The following is a 17,052-nucleotide window of genomic DNA, read 5'->3' on the forward strand; positions in this document are numbered from 1 at the left end:
CCCACTGCCTCTGACCTGTTGGTGCTGGCAGCTGAAAGACTACATGGGGAACCATCTCAGGAGAATTATGTGGCTGAAAACTGTCAGAAAACACAAGATGAAAGTTTTCAGGTCACTGCATAAATCCCTGAAGAATAGTACTTTTTTACAAGAGGTGACAGGTATATGTGGCTGAGCTAAAAAGCTTAAGGTTCAGGTTCATGGAACTTGTTTAGATTAGATTAGGGGGCATGTGTGTGAAATATTGGCTTATTTTAACTAACATTTCTGAGAAATCTCTGTGAATTACAGATGTGGGCGGTGAACAGCCTTACAAGTGTTGAAAGATGTGTTGTTTATTACTATCTTGAATGTTCTTTGCCTGAATTCTTCATATTTCTTTGGACCTGCAGCTGGAGTGAAACCTGGCCAGGGCCCCTAGCATGCTGGTGTGTGCTGTGGAATACACTGAAATGGCAAAGCAGTGAGGTTTGGTCTGAATCAGTTGCGTTCTTTTTTTTCTTTAAATGCAGATCATCCATTCCCAAAGAAAAAGATGCCCAGACGCAAAAGGCTCTGAGAAAATGTTTGATCCTGGGCAGTAAACTCTGGCAATCTTGCCTCTGACCAGCATTTTAGAAAAGGAACTCAAAGCTTATCTGGCAGGTCTGTTTGACTGCATCTAGGATGCATCCTGTTGCTCAGGTGAAAGTAAGCTGAAGGCAACTAAACTGTTTAAATAAAAAAAAAATATTCTTGTTCCTTAGCTACAGTTTTCAAAGAACTTGACTGATAGGCTTTCTCCTCAGAGCTGCAAGCCATAGCATGATTTTTTGGGTTGGAGTGGTTTTTTGGCATTGTTTATGTGGGGTTTTTTTTTTGGTTGGTTGGCTGGTTTGGGGTTTTTTGTGTTGGCTGGGGTTTTTTTTGTTTGTTTGGTGTTTTGGGGGTTTTTGGTTTTGTTTTGGTTTGGGTTTTTTGTTTGGTTTGGTTGGCTTTGTGTGTGTTTTGTTTGTTTTTGGTTTTGGTGGGTTTTTTGCTTTTTTTTGTTTTTTTTTTTTTTCCCCAGTAATAGGTTTTCCAGAACAAGACTGTGTAGCTGATCTGGGGTGCTATTTATCTGAAGATTTATTTTTTTATAGCCACTTGGCTCTGAGGGGACACCAGATGCTCGGATGTATGAGTAAACTATCCACACTTTTGTGAGTTACTGTGCAGTGACTGAATGGACTAACTCTGTGCCACTGAGTAGCATTTTGCAAAGCTGTGGTAAAGTGCACTAGTTTAGTTGCTCATGAAAGAGGCTGAGCCAAATGCATTTTACCTCACGTTATCCTTGAGATAGATGGTGTAATTTGCTGCGAGATGAATTACTGCTATTCTGTTGGTGGCCTTGTGTTCTGATGACTTCTGATGTGTTTGAACTGTAAAATCAGACAAAGAGAAGGGGAAAATTTAGACAAGGAGGGTGGGATTAGGCATTAGTTGAGAGCAAAATAGTAGCTGGACAAATTAGAAGATGGGTTGGAGATGAAAGTGTTGTTTTAGAGGAGAAACTCAACTGGCTGAGCAAAGAAAAATTACTAGGAGAGTGGGGTAGTAGAGAACCAGTGTGCAGGGGTAGGAGGGACAGACAGGGTGGGCAGCCAGGAGAGCAGAACTGAAGTGCTCTGGGCAAGAAAATGAGAGACCTAGAAGAGAACCTGAAAAAGTGGGGAAGGGTATGGAAAAGCAGGACTAGCGGGAAGAAGGCAAAGAAGTTGAGCTAAAGAGATGATGAGTCTACTCTGTCTTCCTTCTGGCCTCTTAAGCCTGGGAGGGAATTGGGTTTCTTGAACATGACTTCTCCTCTGCAGTCTGCAAGGACCTGTGTAATCCCTGGCAAGAAGTAGATGGTCCTCTTCTGCTCTCTTGTTTGTTAGCATCTCTCCAATGACAGTACTGTTGTGTTGCTGGCTGCATGTGCTGCTCCGTGGTAGCTTTTTTTCTGCTACAGGCAACAAAGTTACAGCATTAAAAGCACTGTTAAGGCTTTGATGGCAGAAAATGCCAAAATTAATCGATTTTAAGTTAGTAACCGTTAGCATGCTGTTTACCATTCTCGCCACAAGATGTCACAATTTCTCCATGTATGGTCCATCACAATTTCTAAGCTGGGTGGCACCAGTTCAGCGCTTCTGTTAAATATAAAATTATATACATTGAGTTTCGCCGTTGGACCTATCCAAAGTAGGCCCTAATTTCCATTCCCTGACCGATCTCCACATGGCTTACTAACTGTGTATAATAAACACCTCTTTACATATGTGTATCCAGAAGGAGCAAGAGACCAGCAGCACAAGGCTGCAGTCAATGTGGTTGTTAGGTTTTTAATCCAGAAGGGGGCCTTCCTTCCAACCCATCAGAAGAGATGGTGAAGCAGAGTGAGGAAAACAGGAGGAAGAGGATGCGGTCACTATTCCTGGCAGGAAGCAGAGATAGTTATCAAAAAGATGTGAGAAAACAAATGCTATGAAATCTAATGTTTTGTGGACCGAGGCCTTGTCTCTGCGCTGGCTTTTGGCTATAGTAAGGCACTATATCCATTGTGGAATACGTCACCCGTAACTTGTGACATCTTTTGTAAACATGGCCTTGGAGTACTGATTGTGGTAAATGGAGCTTCACAAAGGTGAAGTCTTTGGTTTGTTTGTGCTGTTTTGGCCCTGCTAAGAGATTCATCTTGAGATACAACTATGGAACCAGAAAAACAAAAAACAAAAACCGAACAGATAAAAGTGTTTATAGGAGACCTGTTCTCTCTTGCTTTTCTTTTCTTAGTATGAATGCTGGCACATTTCCTGTACTAAAGGCAATATGCAGGTAAGGATAGCCTAAAAAGATGAAAGTTCAAAGAAAATGAAGTAGAAGTACTATGTGATCATAGGTAAAGGATTCACTTCGAAGTCTGCTGAAAGACCTCTGTAATGGTTTTGATTAGCACTTTAAAAAAAGGCAGAATTAAGGACATTTTCAGCCATGGTTCAGAAAACCATGTGACAAAAAGACGACTTCACCAATACTTCAAGCATCCTTTGAAGGACATTTGTATACCTAATTTCCCTTCAATTGGATGAGCTTTGAATTAGATTCTTAATGAACAGGAATGTCATTTGGATGATTTGCTGGGCTGAAGTTAGGAATGTTGTTGTCTCACCTCAGTAGGAAAAAGATCTTGGACTGAACTTCTTAGGGAACTAGTGAGTTCCTAGTTTTCTCACTTCTCCCATGCAATACTTAGAGGAATAAATGGCAATTTATTGCATCTGCCAAGTTCCAGTGTGCTAAGACATTTCCTTTTAAAATTAAACCTTAGATTCGCCCTGATCCTTGCTGCATCAATGTGATTGGACCAGCAGAAGAGATGCTACATCCTAGTCAGAGTACAGAGGTAAGAGAACAACCAGAGGAACCATTTGATGGAAGGATAATATTACATTGACTTAACACCCAGGATTTCATCCCATATTTCTGGCTTAAAAGTTGGGATGAGCTTGTATCTTCAAAGCAATCCAACTGCCACTTGCTTCTGGAGATCTGGATGAGAAATATGCTTATAGCTGGGTTGTGACTGGATTCCATATTGCTTTTTATGAGGTTTCGGCTCCAGATTTGTCATCTGTTTGTCTATTTAGAAAATAAATAAATTAACAACTGTATTTGTTGGTAGCTACTTGTTGAGCTGGGGGGAAAAGAGAAAACCCACTGACTGGGAAGGAGCCCAAGTGCAGGGAGAGAGGGAAAACAAGAGGCAGCTCTATCTAAAAGGAACTTGAGGAGGGATGGGAGATGTTTCAGGGAGTGGAAGGGGTTCCAGCCACCTCTGATTTCTTGCTCTGGCGATATCCATTTCTGCCAGCTCCATGCTAAGCTGGGTTCTTTCTTTAAAAGGCAACCTAAAAACCATTTGGAGCCTGTTAATAGTCTGGATGGAAATATGTGAATTGCCCTGTTTTGCTCAGCCAAGCCTAAGGAGAGGCTCTACTGAAGTACTGATCTACCTGATGCTTGGCTGGTGGTGCCTGTTCCCCCTGAAGGGATGCAGGCAGGGTGCTGTCACCAGCAACGACCATCCTGGCCTGTCCAACCGATCACGCTTCCCAACCCTGCTCTCCCCCAGACTAGGCAGGGGATTGGCAGGACTAAGAGGGGTGGTGGCTCCCTAAGAATGTCAAGCGCTGTAGAGAGAAGGTTGTCTCCTTGAGTCAAGGAGGTCTCTTTACCCTCAGGATTTAGTAGCTAGATTTTTACTGGCTGCTTGATGGGTGGTTTGTACTAAAGCCTGCAGTAGTGCAGGGTAGCGTAACAGTTCAGCAGACAGGGGAACATGTAGTATGTGTTTATCTGATGTGTCAAAATCTATGAAATGGAGTACCTTGCTGACCCCTGCAGCATTTCTATTCTCCTTACGTTTTCTCCTGTTGTTTGCCAAAGTGCCTGGTCAAGTCTGTCTTCCAACTAGCTGGAAAACTTTTCCAGGGAGCAAATGCTTGTGCTTGCCTGATCTGGACAGAAGTGCTATGGAGACTCATTTCAGCTTCTTATTATAACACAGCGTAACTCTTCCATACACTACACTCTAATCTCCCCTTAAACAATTAGTGCAACATGATCTTGATGTTGTCTATTAAACCTTTCAAAAAAATATTTACTTATCATCCTTTAATTATAATCCACTGGATGGAGGTTAGCTGAGGGCTAGCATACACCCAAGGGCCCAGGTAAGGCCTGCCAGAAATAAAAGGGTGAGACAGTGACAGGACACTCAGGCCATGAAAATAAAAAAGCTAGCATCGGATGAGGTCCATTCCAAGGACTGGGGAAGGATGCATAAGTATCACTTCCCTCATGTAAGAAAACAAAGCCTGTGCTCTCTTCAGTCTTGAAAGTTCCCTTGTCATTCCCCTCTGTCTTTGCCTGTACCCACATAGCCTTTCACATGTCACTTCCCAGACTCAAATGGTGGAGACTGAACAGAACACAGTACAGGATCTAGAGCACATTACTGGTATCTTGACATATCAACTGTGAGCACAATGGGAACTCAGCATCTAGTGTCTTGATCTGGAAACATTCCCTCTTTGATCTTGAATACGTATTTGGATGGACTCCTAGGAGAATCAGACCTGGAAGAATCTATTCTGTGTTTTAAAGAAGGGACTGGAGTAGCTGAAGTTAATGTTGCGTGAGTCCAGACGGGATGTGTTGAGTAAAGTTCAGTGTTTGTTACACAGAGTAAGTACCAACCCAAGACACTCGGTACTTAGAGAAAATACTGCACAGCATGCTGTACAGTGTATTGAAACACAGGGCAAAATAGTCAGGATATGGGCTTGAGCTGAAGGTTTCAATGAAATTTTCCGCCATGTAGATGACTTGTGTTCCTGTGTCATGTTTTAAAAAATCAGTTGTACTCCAGCTACATAATGTATTCAAGAAGATGTTGATGTAAATAGGCTCTCTGTAGTCCATCTGTATAAGGAGATGCCCTAATGCTTCTTAAAATCTGATCCTTAAACACTTTATAGTAAAGTCCAAATTATTTTTGGTGGGAATAAGGATTCTAAAGATCTTTCAGAAAGTGCCAATAATGTTCATTGGACTCACTTAGAAATTATTCTCCTGGATCAACTATAAGCAGAAGAAAGCAAGTGCAAGAGAATTAAGTGATGAAAATCAAAGTCTAGCTTGACCACTGGTGTAAAAGAAATGGCTTAAGAGTGACTGAATTTTCTACATTATTTTGTTACTGTATGAGTAACAGCTGTGGGGACTTTGAATGGATTCAGAAGATCTGCAGTGTTGCAGGCTCTTTACAAGCAGCTTGTGACACTGTACAGTATATGTCTTGATGCAATATTTTAAAAGAGTGAGATGCTGGGATGTGAGTACATGCAAGTATGCAATTGCAATTAGTGATATCTCAAAAATGGAATTACTCATATATTTGGAAATACTAATGACTCCTGCCAGGTTTACAGTTATCTCCTGCATTTTTTTGTGAATGTTGAACAATTTGCTACACTGGAGCTTTAGATTTCATAAAACGTGATCAAGAGACACTTGAATAGATTCAAACAAGTCAGATTTGCCACTGACGCAGACATCGAAATGGCATGCCACCAAGAAGAATAAAATTGTTAATAGCAGCAATGCTTCAAAGAAAAAAAAATGGATGACTGGAATGTGTGCAGAGCAAAGGAAGTGGACCTACTGTATTGTTGCTTTTCAGTTGATTGACAGCTTAACATCGTTCATCAGAGTTGTTCAGAAACACTGCCTGGTTTGCAGCAGAACTGATTAAGGCTAGAAGTTTGTATTTGGAGTACTTTACTACAGTGAGGCGTTTTTCTTCAATACACAGGCAAGTGGACTTGGGTTCTGAATGAGATTTCCTGTAATGCATAAGCACAGACCTTAAGTAGCATTTGAATTTTGTGCGGGGACCAAACAGAGATCATCTATGCATCCACGTGGTGCCACACATTAAGAGTGGCTCAGCTGTCTGATTGCTTGGGGTCACATTCTGATCAGTTCTGACAATTCATAGAGGAGTTATGCAGAAGTTTTAGAGTCCTACTCTTTCCATTAATGAAACGTGAGAATGAAAGGGGTTTCCTGTTTGGAAGGAACTATATAGGTAGCTGTCTTGGTTAACTCTGCAGTGGAGAAGAAAAAAAAATCAGAGGATAGCAAAGCTTCCCCCAGGTGCCTAAACACTTTTAAACCTGGGCTATTTTTGTCTGATTTTGAAGTGAAAACAGAGTCTGACTGCAGCAGAGGAACAGATCATTGCAGATTCATGTCTTTTGGAGGAATAGTGATGTTATTTTCCAAATACAGGTTGAGATATTCTGAGTTACTAAGTTCAGAGACTGTCAGACAATACATGCTCTTTTGTTGTGTTGGTAGCACATGCAGCCATTTCAGTGCAAACACCTGACCTTTTCTTCCCACCACTCTGCACAATGGGATCTATGCCAGAATGCTTGGATTTTCATGGGCGCTCCCTCCACAAAAAGGAGCAGCTTATCAGTCATCCCAGCAAGCATTAAGTAAGCCTGACCAGCCTTGAACTGGGCATCCAACATCCCCTGCTGCATATCTGCATCGTGGAAACTCTGCCATGTGTCCACAGGCTCGGTTGTCCTTGCCTCCAATGCGTGTGGAACAGGCAGGTTACTTTGTGGCACGGTACAAAATGTCGGCTTCCTTCTTTTGCCACGTTATCAGGGAGACTGCCTGGGTTTGCTGAACTGGCTTTTGCAGTGTTGCATGCCTGGCAAATTCCTAACCTTTACAAACATGTTTGCATATGCTTTCAGTGGGCAGTAAAAAGAAGAGGCATAACATGAAAGTGATCATAGTCGTAATCTTAGCTCAAACTTTTTTTTTTTTCCCTGTACAAACATCCAGATTTCACTGGAAAAGTCATTCATCACTGGAAACAGTGTCTCGACTATATTATAAAAACATTGGTTTCTTAGAAAAACCAAGCTGTGGTGGAAATCCTTGGAATTAGTTTTGCTGCAAATTTTGATTGGGACAAGAGTTTCTGCTCTGCCTGTTGTTGTAGGACAGTTGCTATCTTCTAAACTTTGGAAGGCTAGGCCACAGAGTCCTGGTCCCAGCATGAGACTCCAGAATTTCTGGGGTTCTGTGAGCCAAGTCCTGCAATGTCAGAGACAGCAGTTCTGGTTCTAAAGTGGAAAGTCACTGCAATCTTGCAAACTACCTTCCACTTCCAGCCTCTGACACTATGAAGTTTCATCTGAATGTCTGGCAAGTGATGATCTGTTGTAGCACCAGCTTGTGGGGCATTCAGAGAGACAGAAATGCATTAAAAGTAATTTTGATTCTACTCTTGTTTCTTAAAGGGCTTATTTGACAGCATGGAAGGAGACTCTACCCATACAGCCTTCTGTGCTGATCTCCCAGGAGGGGATGGTTCGGTCTTGTGGTACAGCATCTCTGCATAAAAAATTCATACCACAGTCCTGAAGTGTGGGGAATTGTGTCTTCAGCCTGGGAAGGAACTGGCACATGACTTCTTGAGGTGATTATAGCCCAGTGAGCCACTTGTATTCACCTAATGGTGGAGATTGAGGCTTAGAGGCGCTGTAATTAATCACTTTAGAGTGTCTTCCATTGTACTAGACCAGAGCAAAGGTCCTCCTGTCCCAGCATTTATTCTCTCAGGTCACACTGCTGAACTGATAGTATTTGGTATTTGCAGGTCTGCAATTCTGATCAAAAGATCTATCCTTTACTTGGGCAGTTAATATTAAAGGCAGCAGGGCCCAGACAAGTCATCATGCTCAGAGGTTTCAAGTCCTTTTCTTCTTATATGTGTATAAGCGTTGACCAAGACCACAGACAACTTCTTTGACAATCAGATGCAATGTATGGTTGACTAAGCTGCAAGAACAGCCATTGTCTTGTGTTTCTACTAAGTCAAAGGCAAAAAAATATTTTTCTAGACCAATATTAAACAGGTGGTTTTTTTTTTTTTTTTCTCAATGGTAAAGGGTTAGTGGTGCCCAGAATACGCACTACATGGAAAATACCAAAATACATTCAGCTCTGTTTCACCACACAAAATTTCCACAGCTAAATTTACCTTCTATCATATATATCAGAAGTGTAAGAAATCTGTAAACCCCCAGACTACAACTTTCAACTGACGTTGATAGGGGCTTACCCTACTTAACAGTAGCAATGAATGTAAATATATTTTTGAGGTTCCTTGAAAAGTTTGTCCATTTGAGTCTTTCTAACAGAAAAGTACTTCTTTTTTTGGACAACCATTTTTTTTAGTGGACAACCATTTTTGTTAGTGGACTGAAGCTGAAGATACAAGAAGCCAATGGCAATGACTGCAGTGTTACTGTAGTGTTACGCATCATGAGTCACTGCTGTATGTTCTTTAATTCTGATAAGGGGCGGTACAGGGAAAACAATTTGGAAACCCATGGCAACCGGACAGTCTCCCCCTATTTCACCCATTACTCCTCTAAACCCAGAGCTGTGAATGTCGAGAGCTATCTGTAGCCCTTGTACTCTCACATGTGGCACCAAGCTGCCAAGTGATGTGGTAGGTTGAAATAGGGTCTTTTTTCATTCTCTCTTTCAGAGACTCTGAGATTTTTCACTTGAATCTCCTTTCCTGGGCACTGGATCTGACAATTTTCCAGCAGTCTCAGCTCAGTAGCCTGCCCTTAGCTATTCCTCTTTGACTGGTAGATAAATTTGTTCATTCTGGCACATAGTCTTTAATATAATTCTTCTGCCTCTGTCAGCAGGCAGCAGACAAATGGAAAACAAAAAGCACAAAATTAACAATCAATCCTTACGCACAATGTAATGTCAGAAAAGGCTGTGATCTCCCCTCTGCACAGTACTCCAAATTGGTGCAATCAGTATGAAAACATGTTAACTGTGCTTTAACGGCAATTCCCTTCCTTCTCCTCCCTCCCAGCCCTTGCCCTTTCATCCCACCAAGAACAAGATTCCTTCTTCCAGGGTGATTCTGTGTCGTGGTTTAACCCGAGCTAGCAATACAACCACAATAGCCGCTTACTCACCCCTCTCCCTCACCGAATAGGGTTGAAAATCAAAAGGGAAGGGACAAACTTGGATTGATATAAACACAGTTTAATAAAATAACAAAATACTAGTACACTACTAGTAAATATATACATAAAATAGAAATAAAAGATACTCAAGGCAATTCTTCATGAACTCCATCCACACTAAGCAGCCAGTCCCAGGAAGTGGTACCCCGGTCCCAAACAGAGAAAAAAAGAGAAAAAAGGCAGAAAGGCTCAGAGACTTCCGCAAAATGGCAAAAGGCCGAACTAAACGTCTGGAACCAGACTCCTCCAGCTCGAGAGAGAAAGTGGGGCAAGCAAGAGGGAGAATGCCCCACCAAAAGAGAGACCAGAAGCTCCCGACTCTCCTTAAATATGAAGCACAATGCTAATGGGATGGAATATTCTTATTGATCAGTCTGGATGTCAGTCAAGCTCTGCCCCATTCATGCTCCCCTTACTGGCCACCTCAGAATGCTCAGAATGTCCTTGGCTCTCAGACCAGAGCAATTAAAAACATTAACTCTCTGCTGGGGTGTTATCTCTTGTTCTCAAATGAAATCCAAATAATGAGTGTGCTAGCTATGAAAAAGAAAGGTTTCTAACTGCATGAAGAAAATTAACTCATTTTCAGTCAAACCAGCACATTCTGTTACAAACTATTACCATGCAGGGAGCATGGTCAAAATAGCAGTGTTCCTCATTAATCTATTTGGAAAACTGCTAAAGTTAAAAAGGAGTGTTTCTTGCAGAGATGTTTAGTCTCCACAGGCCATACCTTTGTGTGGAGACCCATTTGAAGTCTTCTCTCAAGATGACTACATTTTAACCTTCCTCTGCCCTTGGTATTCTGTAATTCCAGCAAGAGTATAAAATGTGTTTTGTTTGGTATTTTCCTGGTTTCTACAGGCCAAATCAATCTCATGAAAACTCTTTTTAAACAAAATATGTTGTTAAATCAAAGACACTGTTCACTTGCAGACTCGGGAGGCCCCCTTGGAGGTTTTTTACCACAGGCTTTCCCTTAGAGTTTATGTTGCTATCACCAGCTCCATCTAGGCCTTTGGATAGTGGCCAGCAGATAAAGCTTTAGGAAGGATAAATCTAGTTAATTTGAAAGGAAAATATGCTTCATATGTTCAAAAAAACTAAAAGCAAGGCACTGCTTTGGAGACCTGATGCACGCTTTTGATAGATGTTTCAATCTCAGCTCCATTTTGCAGCGCGTTCGCGTGGATTTGGGAGAAGCATATTCCAGTCAACATATGTGATCTTTACATCTCCCAGTTCATCATGCCTGGCTGCATGGCCTCACACTGTGTGTGTGCTGAACCAGGAGGCTGCAGGGGCATAGTTCAGTCTGAACAGCCTTCCCATGGAATAACTGGGGACAGGCTACTGAACTGAGACTCATGGTTAATTAAGTAGGTGGCTGATTAGGTGGGTGAGTGTTACATGTCACCATTTCAGAGGTATAATGGCAATAAACAGGCAACCTCCTCGGGAGCCTGCATTTCAAGGAGTCCCATTGTCCAGGTGTCACAGAGGTGCCTCAGTGGTGAAAAGAGGAGAGCCTCATCTACCCATGTGATGAAAATGGAGCTTTGGACTTCTGGAAAAGAGCTAGATTCTACTTCTCATCTCTCTTTGTGAGAATGAGAGGATCAAAAAAGAGTCCTCTCCTATAATTTTCTTATTCAGGTAGAACGAGTCAGCAGTGTTGGCATTCACATTGGTGATTCAGAGAAACAGAAGAGCAAAATCTCTCAACAGAGAATGATCTCACTTCTGACCTGGCTTATTGGAAGGGTAAATACTGAAAATAGTCAAATCATTCTCTCTGTCTTGCCCAGGAATCTTGAACAACGGGGTTGCCTGATATTTCATGCCTTGTATGGGGCAGGGCCCTTTTCAGTCTTTTACCTGACTGGAGTCAGATCCCTAGCAGATATTTTGAGCTCCCAAATTTTGCAAGACTGAGAGCATATAACCTATTTTATAGTAGCTACTGCTATTTACTCTTCATCACAGACTAAAATACATACATCTGTGATTGATAAGTATGGAATAATCTGCCTCCACAAACTCATCCTAAAAATCAAAAATTAATTAAATACCTAAAATACACGCTTTCAGCCCCTCCAAATGTTCTTGTCAGCATTCCTACAATTTTGGATCCCCTTAGTACTTGCTATAAGCTGCCAATTATTCTTTGACTCTTGCTACATGCCATTAAAAGGCATAGCAGCTGCATCCCAGTGGGCATGTTCTTTTCCCTTTCCAAGCTCTCAGCAGCAGCACATCCACTGATGTACAGACCTTCCCACATTACCTGTGTGGGGCATCTCTTTGCTCTGCAACATGCCTGCCAGTCTGTATGTGTGCAGAAATAACCCTTTCATCATTCAGGTCAGTTGCAGGCACAGGTGTAGCACGCAGTTGCCTTAGAGATGATGATGACTGTGGCAATAGCCAAGTATATAGCAGATTCCTGGAAGGCAAGAGCGGCTCCTGATGCCCGATTTGGGGCAGACTGCAACGGCAAAGAAGCTGTGTATCTTTTCCCTTATTGTCCACGACAGGGACCAGCCAGGCTGGCCCCCAGCCACGAAGCAGCAACACTTCATGTTGCCAATGGTGATGGCTCTGCTCATATGTGCAGCACCTGCACAGCCACGTGTTCTTTGCTCCCACAGATCTCCAGTTTTCTGTGCGACAAAGAACTGAGCCCTTGTTTTCCCCACAGTTTGAAGAGGAAAAAAGAGCTTTAGGTAGCTGGCTACAACTTTATGATCATGGAGTCTAGCTGCAGCACAACTGCAATCCCCTCTGTCCATGGCTGCTCTTGCTAAGCTGCGGCATCTGGCAGGTCCCCTCAGCTGCTGATGCCATTTTACACCCTCCTGCCCGCTCCTGCTTCCTTTTTCGTTTTGCCTCCTAAGTACTGAGTGCTCCTGGCAAACATTTCTTTCAACACATTGGTTGATCGTTAGAGAATGGGGATCTGCTCTAGCCCTCGCACTGGCATAACAGTTGTAGACCATCAGTTGAGGGAAGGGTGCACTATCAGCAAGTTTGCTGATGACACGAAGCTGGGAAGAGTGGCTGACACGCCAGAAGGCTGTGCTGCCATCCAGCGGGACCTGGACAGGCTGGAGAGTTGGGCAGGGAAAAATTTAATTAAATATAACAAGGGAAAGTGTAGAGACTTGCATCTGGGCAGGAACAACCCCAGGTTCCAGTATAAGTTGGGGAATGATCTATTAGAGAGCAGTGTAGGGGAAAGGGACCTGGGGGTCCTGATGAACAGCAGGATGACCATGAGCCAGCACTGTGCCCTTGTGGCCAGGAAGGCCAATGGCATCCTGGGGTGTATTACAAGGAGGGTGGTTAGTAGATCGAGAGAGGTTCTCCTTCCCCTCTACTCTGCCCTGGTGAGACCACATCTGGAATATTGTCTCCTGTTCTGGGCCCCTCAGTTCAGGAAGGACAGGGAACTGCTGGAGAGGGTCCAGCACAGAGCCACAAAGATGATGGAGTGGAGCATCGCCCGTATGAGGAAAGGCTGAGGGAGCTGGGTCTCTTTAGCTTGGAGGAGACTGAGGGGTGACCTCATTAATGTTTATAAATATGTAAAGGGTGAGTGTCACGAGGATGGAGCCAGGCTCTTCTCGGTGACAACCAATGATAGGACAAGGGGTAATGGGTACAAACTGGAACACAAGAGGTTCCATTTAAATTTGAGAAGAAACTTCTCCTCAGTGAGGGTGCCAGAGCACTGGAACAGGCTGCCCAGGGGGGTTGTGGGGTCTCCTTCTCTGAAGACACTCAAAACCCGCCTGGACACATTCCTGTGTAACCTCATCTGGGTGTTCCTGCTCCGGCAGGGGGACTGGACTGGGTGATCTTTCGAGGTCACTTCAAACCCCTAACACTGATTGTGACAGGAGAGCGCGGTCGCGCATGCGCACCCGCTGCGGGGAGGCGGGCGGAAGGAGGGCTCCCGAACTACACTACCCGGCACGCCGCGGGCCTCTGGCGCAAGCGCAGACGGGCCGGGCAAAGGGCGGGCGGCGGGGAAGGTTACCCGGAAACAGCGGAACCCCGGGGCGCTGTGACGGAGCCGCGCGGCGGTGCCTTTGCGCTCTCCCAGGTCGCGCGGGGACCCCCGCTAACGGCCGGTCGCGAGCCCGTTCTCCTCCCCTCGGGCTGAGGGTGCCGGCCGAGCCGCCCGCCATGTCGACGGTTGCTGCCGCCAGCTGCGACACTAAGGGCGCCGGGGAGGTGCGGGAGGAGAAGAAGCCCCTGAGGCCCTGCTGCGCCTGCCCCGAGACCAAGAAAGCGCGGGACGCCTGGTGAGGGCCGGCTCCCGCCTCGGGGAAGCGGGGCGGGAGGGGCGGCCTCGGGTGGCCCTGGGCTCCCTGGGGCGGGTGGCAGCTCCTGCGCGGCCGTTCGCCTGCGCAGGCTCGGCCCGTCGTCGGGTTGTTGGTGCCTTTTAACCCATCCTCTGCCCGCTCCTGACTTGGCCCAGTGGATTTCCCTTCCTGCGCTGCTCGTTGGTACCTTCAAGGAGTTTCTGCACCAGCCGAAGGGTTTGGGGAGCCCTCCCCATCCCGGTGCTGGAGCATTTGGGTTCAAACGGGAACACAGGAGGTTCCACTTAAATATGAGGAGAAACTTCCTCACAGTGAGGGTGCCAGAGTACTGGAACAGGCTGCCCAGGGGGGTTGTGGAGTCTCCTTCTCTGGAGACATTCAAAACCCGCCTGGACACCTTCCTGTGTAACCTCATCTGGGTGTTCCTGCTCCAGTTGGGAGAATGAACTAGATGATCTTTCGAGGTCCATTCTAATCCCTAACATTCTGTGATTCTGTGTGATCCAATAGGGGAGGAAGAGTGGGTGAGAAACGGTTGTAATAGCATTAACTAGAAATTAAGAGATTAATATCTAACAGCCCTAGTTTGAAACAGGTTTCAGAGATTAGCTTTTAATGCTGCTTACAAATCTTTGCTGCTCTTGACTGACTGAAGCAACAGCTAACAGTAGGTAGTAACATTTTAATTGTTTAACTGCTGTCTTTTTTAAAAATACTTGGTTTTTTAGGTCTCAGGACGGCATTTCTCACAGCAGTGCAAAATTTGACAGTGATATATATAGCTGCATTTGTAATTATAGGCTTAGTCATGATCATAGGACCTATCAAATAGCATGAAATGCACTGCCAGAATATAGTTCCTTTGTCTGTGACAGTAAATTACTTTAATCTGGTGACCAAACTGTCTTTTTTTTTTTTTTTTTTTTTTTAACCTGACAAGTGGTACAGACGTTATTCAGTAGGTGACATAATACTGGACACTGTATTTTTGCCACAGTTATGGGTGTGTGTCTAGTTACGTGGTAGAGTGAAGGTGAATCCATGGCCCGCTCAGAACAGGGTGTTAGGATACAAGTCCTGGGTTAGATACAGCTGCCCTGGTGGCCAGCACACCTGTCTATACTTATTGTAATAAAACTTAAATGATTAAGAAAATATTTTAGTTATTCACCATTTGATAGTCTCTTCCTTTGGCAGCAAGAATAGCATAATGTGGCAGATGAATGTTGATCAGACCTGTGACCTGCTCTCTGCCGTGTGGTGGAATCTTCACCTCTAGGGACAGGAAGCACTCTGCAAGTCAGTCAGAGAGCCAGTCTGAACTGCTTTTGCAGGATATGCAATACACCAAATCAAAAGTTACCATATGTGGTAAATAATTTTTTAAAGAGTAGCTGGGCAGGGTTGTTTTTCCTTCAGGTTCCCTAAGTAATGACTGAAGCTGGACTAAAACTTTATGTACTGGTCAACCTATTCTGTATTGGTCTCTTATTGGATAAGTTTTGTTGCTTCTCTATCGAGTGATTTGAAACTGGTTGCTGGTGAGATCAGCATACTCAATGAAGTGATGCAACAGCCTTAGGTTGTGTAACAAATCCCTATCTAGACTTGGCCAGAACAGACACTGGCCTGTTAATAGGAAATTCTGTTACGCATCTTATCAGAGTTTCATGTGCACCACTCCAGCCTTGGACACCTTTCTGAGATAGCATTTTACTTTCCAAAACAGCACTACCCTGGACAGGATAGGCAGAATGATCTCTGGAGCCTGATAGGGATTTTTGATTGTCCCTAACAGATTGTCAGTTCTGTGGCTTTGACTAAGAATTAAGCAAATATTTTGTTGCTGAACCTTGGAAATCTTTTTGTTTTGCAGCATCATTGAGAAGGGGGAAGAAAATTGTGGGCACCTAATTGAAGCTCACAAAGAGTGTATGAGAGCGCTGGGCTTCAAGATATGAGCGAGATTAGCAGGACTATGAATGTGGTAAGTATAGCCTTCAGGAGCATGCTTGATATCTGCCTCTGAAGTGCCATGGCAGCTCAGCTGATGCCACTGGAAGGCCCACAGTGCACTTCACGATGGCAAGGGTATCTTACTTATGAGAGGAAAGGCAAAGTAATCCTCATTGCTGCTAGTGTAAGTACAGCTGTCTTGTAAGGGCGGGAAAGCCTTTGTGAGTAGCTCTTCAGTGGCAGAATATGGTTCTGCCTCTGTTGTCTTTTAATAGATGTGAACTTCAACTTAGGTTTCTGGTGGCAGGGCAGTATGGGGTTTGGTTTTTGTGGGATGTTGCCGGGGGATTTTTCATTCATTGTTGAACTGTCCCTCAGTATCCAGTGGAAATCCCATGTTTTGTGAAGCTGTGTTTTTTTTTCCTCTCTTCTAGATGATGTTGTGGTGTGACTGTTCTGGAAAGCTGCAAGTTATTTCAAAGAACCAATATAAACAACCTATTTATAAAGACTCTCTAGTGACAGACAGAGCATCACATTTGCGGCTTTTCCACTGTTAGCTCTTGACTGCTGCTATAGAAGATACTTTTTTCCTCTTAATAAAAGTCTGCAAATGACCAGTGTTCCTGATTTCTGTTTCTTTTAAGTAAATAAATGACATTGCCTTCCTCATTCAAAACAGTGTGCTGTGGGCATGAAGAGAATGAGAAAAGCCTGCTTACTCATTGAAATGAGAACAGTGATTACTCTGGTGTTGTGGATGAACAGATGGGCCTTTGGTAGGTTTTCCTTCTGATGCAAATTGAGGAATCATGCTAGTACCACCACCCCATTACTGCTTTCAGCAAAGCCATGCTGAAGCTTGTAGTGCTGTTTGTGACCGTGGATCTAACTGTATTTGTACAAAGACGACCACAGCTTTATGAAATGAACTTTCTGTAGAGTCAAAACTGGATTTGCTTTCCCCTATTCAAAATAATTTGGAAGAATTCTGATGGCTGTACCCTAGGATTTAAACTTCATTCTCTAGTAGGAAGAGTTAAATATTTTCCATATCAAACTCAAATTCTTGAGTCAGTAGTACTTCAATGGAAGGGCTAGCAAGGAACTGC

The 17,052-nt window shown here is 43.9% G+C and overlaps 1 protein-coding gene across 1 annotated transcript; it reads left to right on the forward strand.

Annotated features, from left to right (window-relative positions):
* The first annotated feature begins 13,664 nt into the window (after positions 1-13,664).
* Positions 13,665-16,557, forward strand: COX17 (cytochrome c oxidase copper chaperone COX17). The gene is made up of 3 exons (XM_080362440.1): positions 13,665-13,963; positions 15,861-15,971; positions 16,375-16,557. The coding sequence occupies exons 1-2, from the start codon at positions 13,845-13,847 to the stop codon at positions 15,943-15,945; spliced, it is 204 nt and encodes a 67-aa protein (XP_080218566.1). The 5' UTR covers positions 13,665-13,844; the 3' UTR covers positions 15,946-15,971; positions 16,375-16,557.
* Positions 16,558-17,052: the final 495 nt, after the last annotated feature.

This window comes from Nesoenas mayeri (assembly GCF_963082525.1).
Source record: "Nesoenas mayeri genome assembly, chromosome: 1".
Taxonomy (NCBI): Eukaryota; Metazoa; Chordata; class Aves; order Columbiformes; family Columbidae; genus Nesoenas; species Nesoenas mayeri.

What these genes read in the sequence shown, in the direction of transcription:
- COX17 (XM_080362440.1), top strand. Translation starts at nt 13,845, where the DNA reads ATGTCGACGGTTGCTGCCGCCAGCTGCGACACTAAGGGCGCCGGGGAG. An exon ending in AAGAAAGCGCGGGACGCCTG is followed by an intron (nt 13,964 to 15,860) that starts GTGAGGGCCGGC and finishes TTTGTTTTGCAG; the next exon opens with CATCATTGAGAAGGGGGAAG.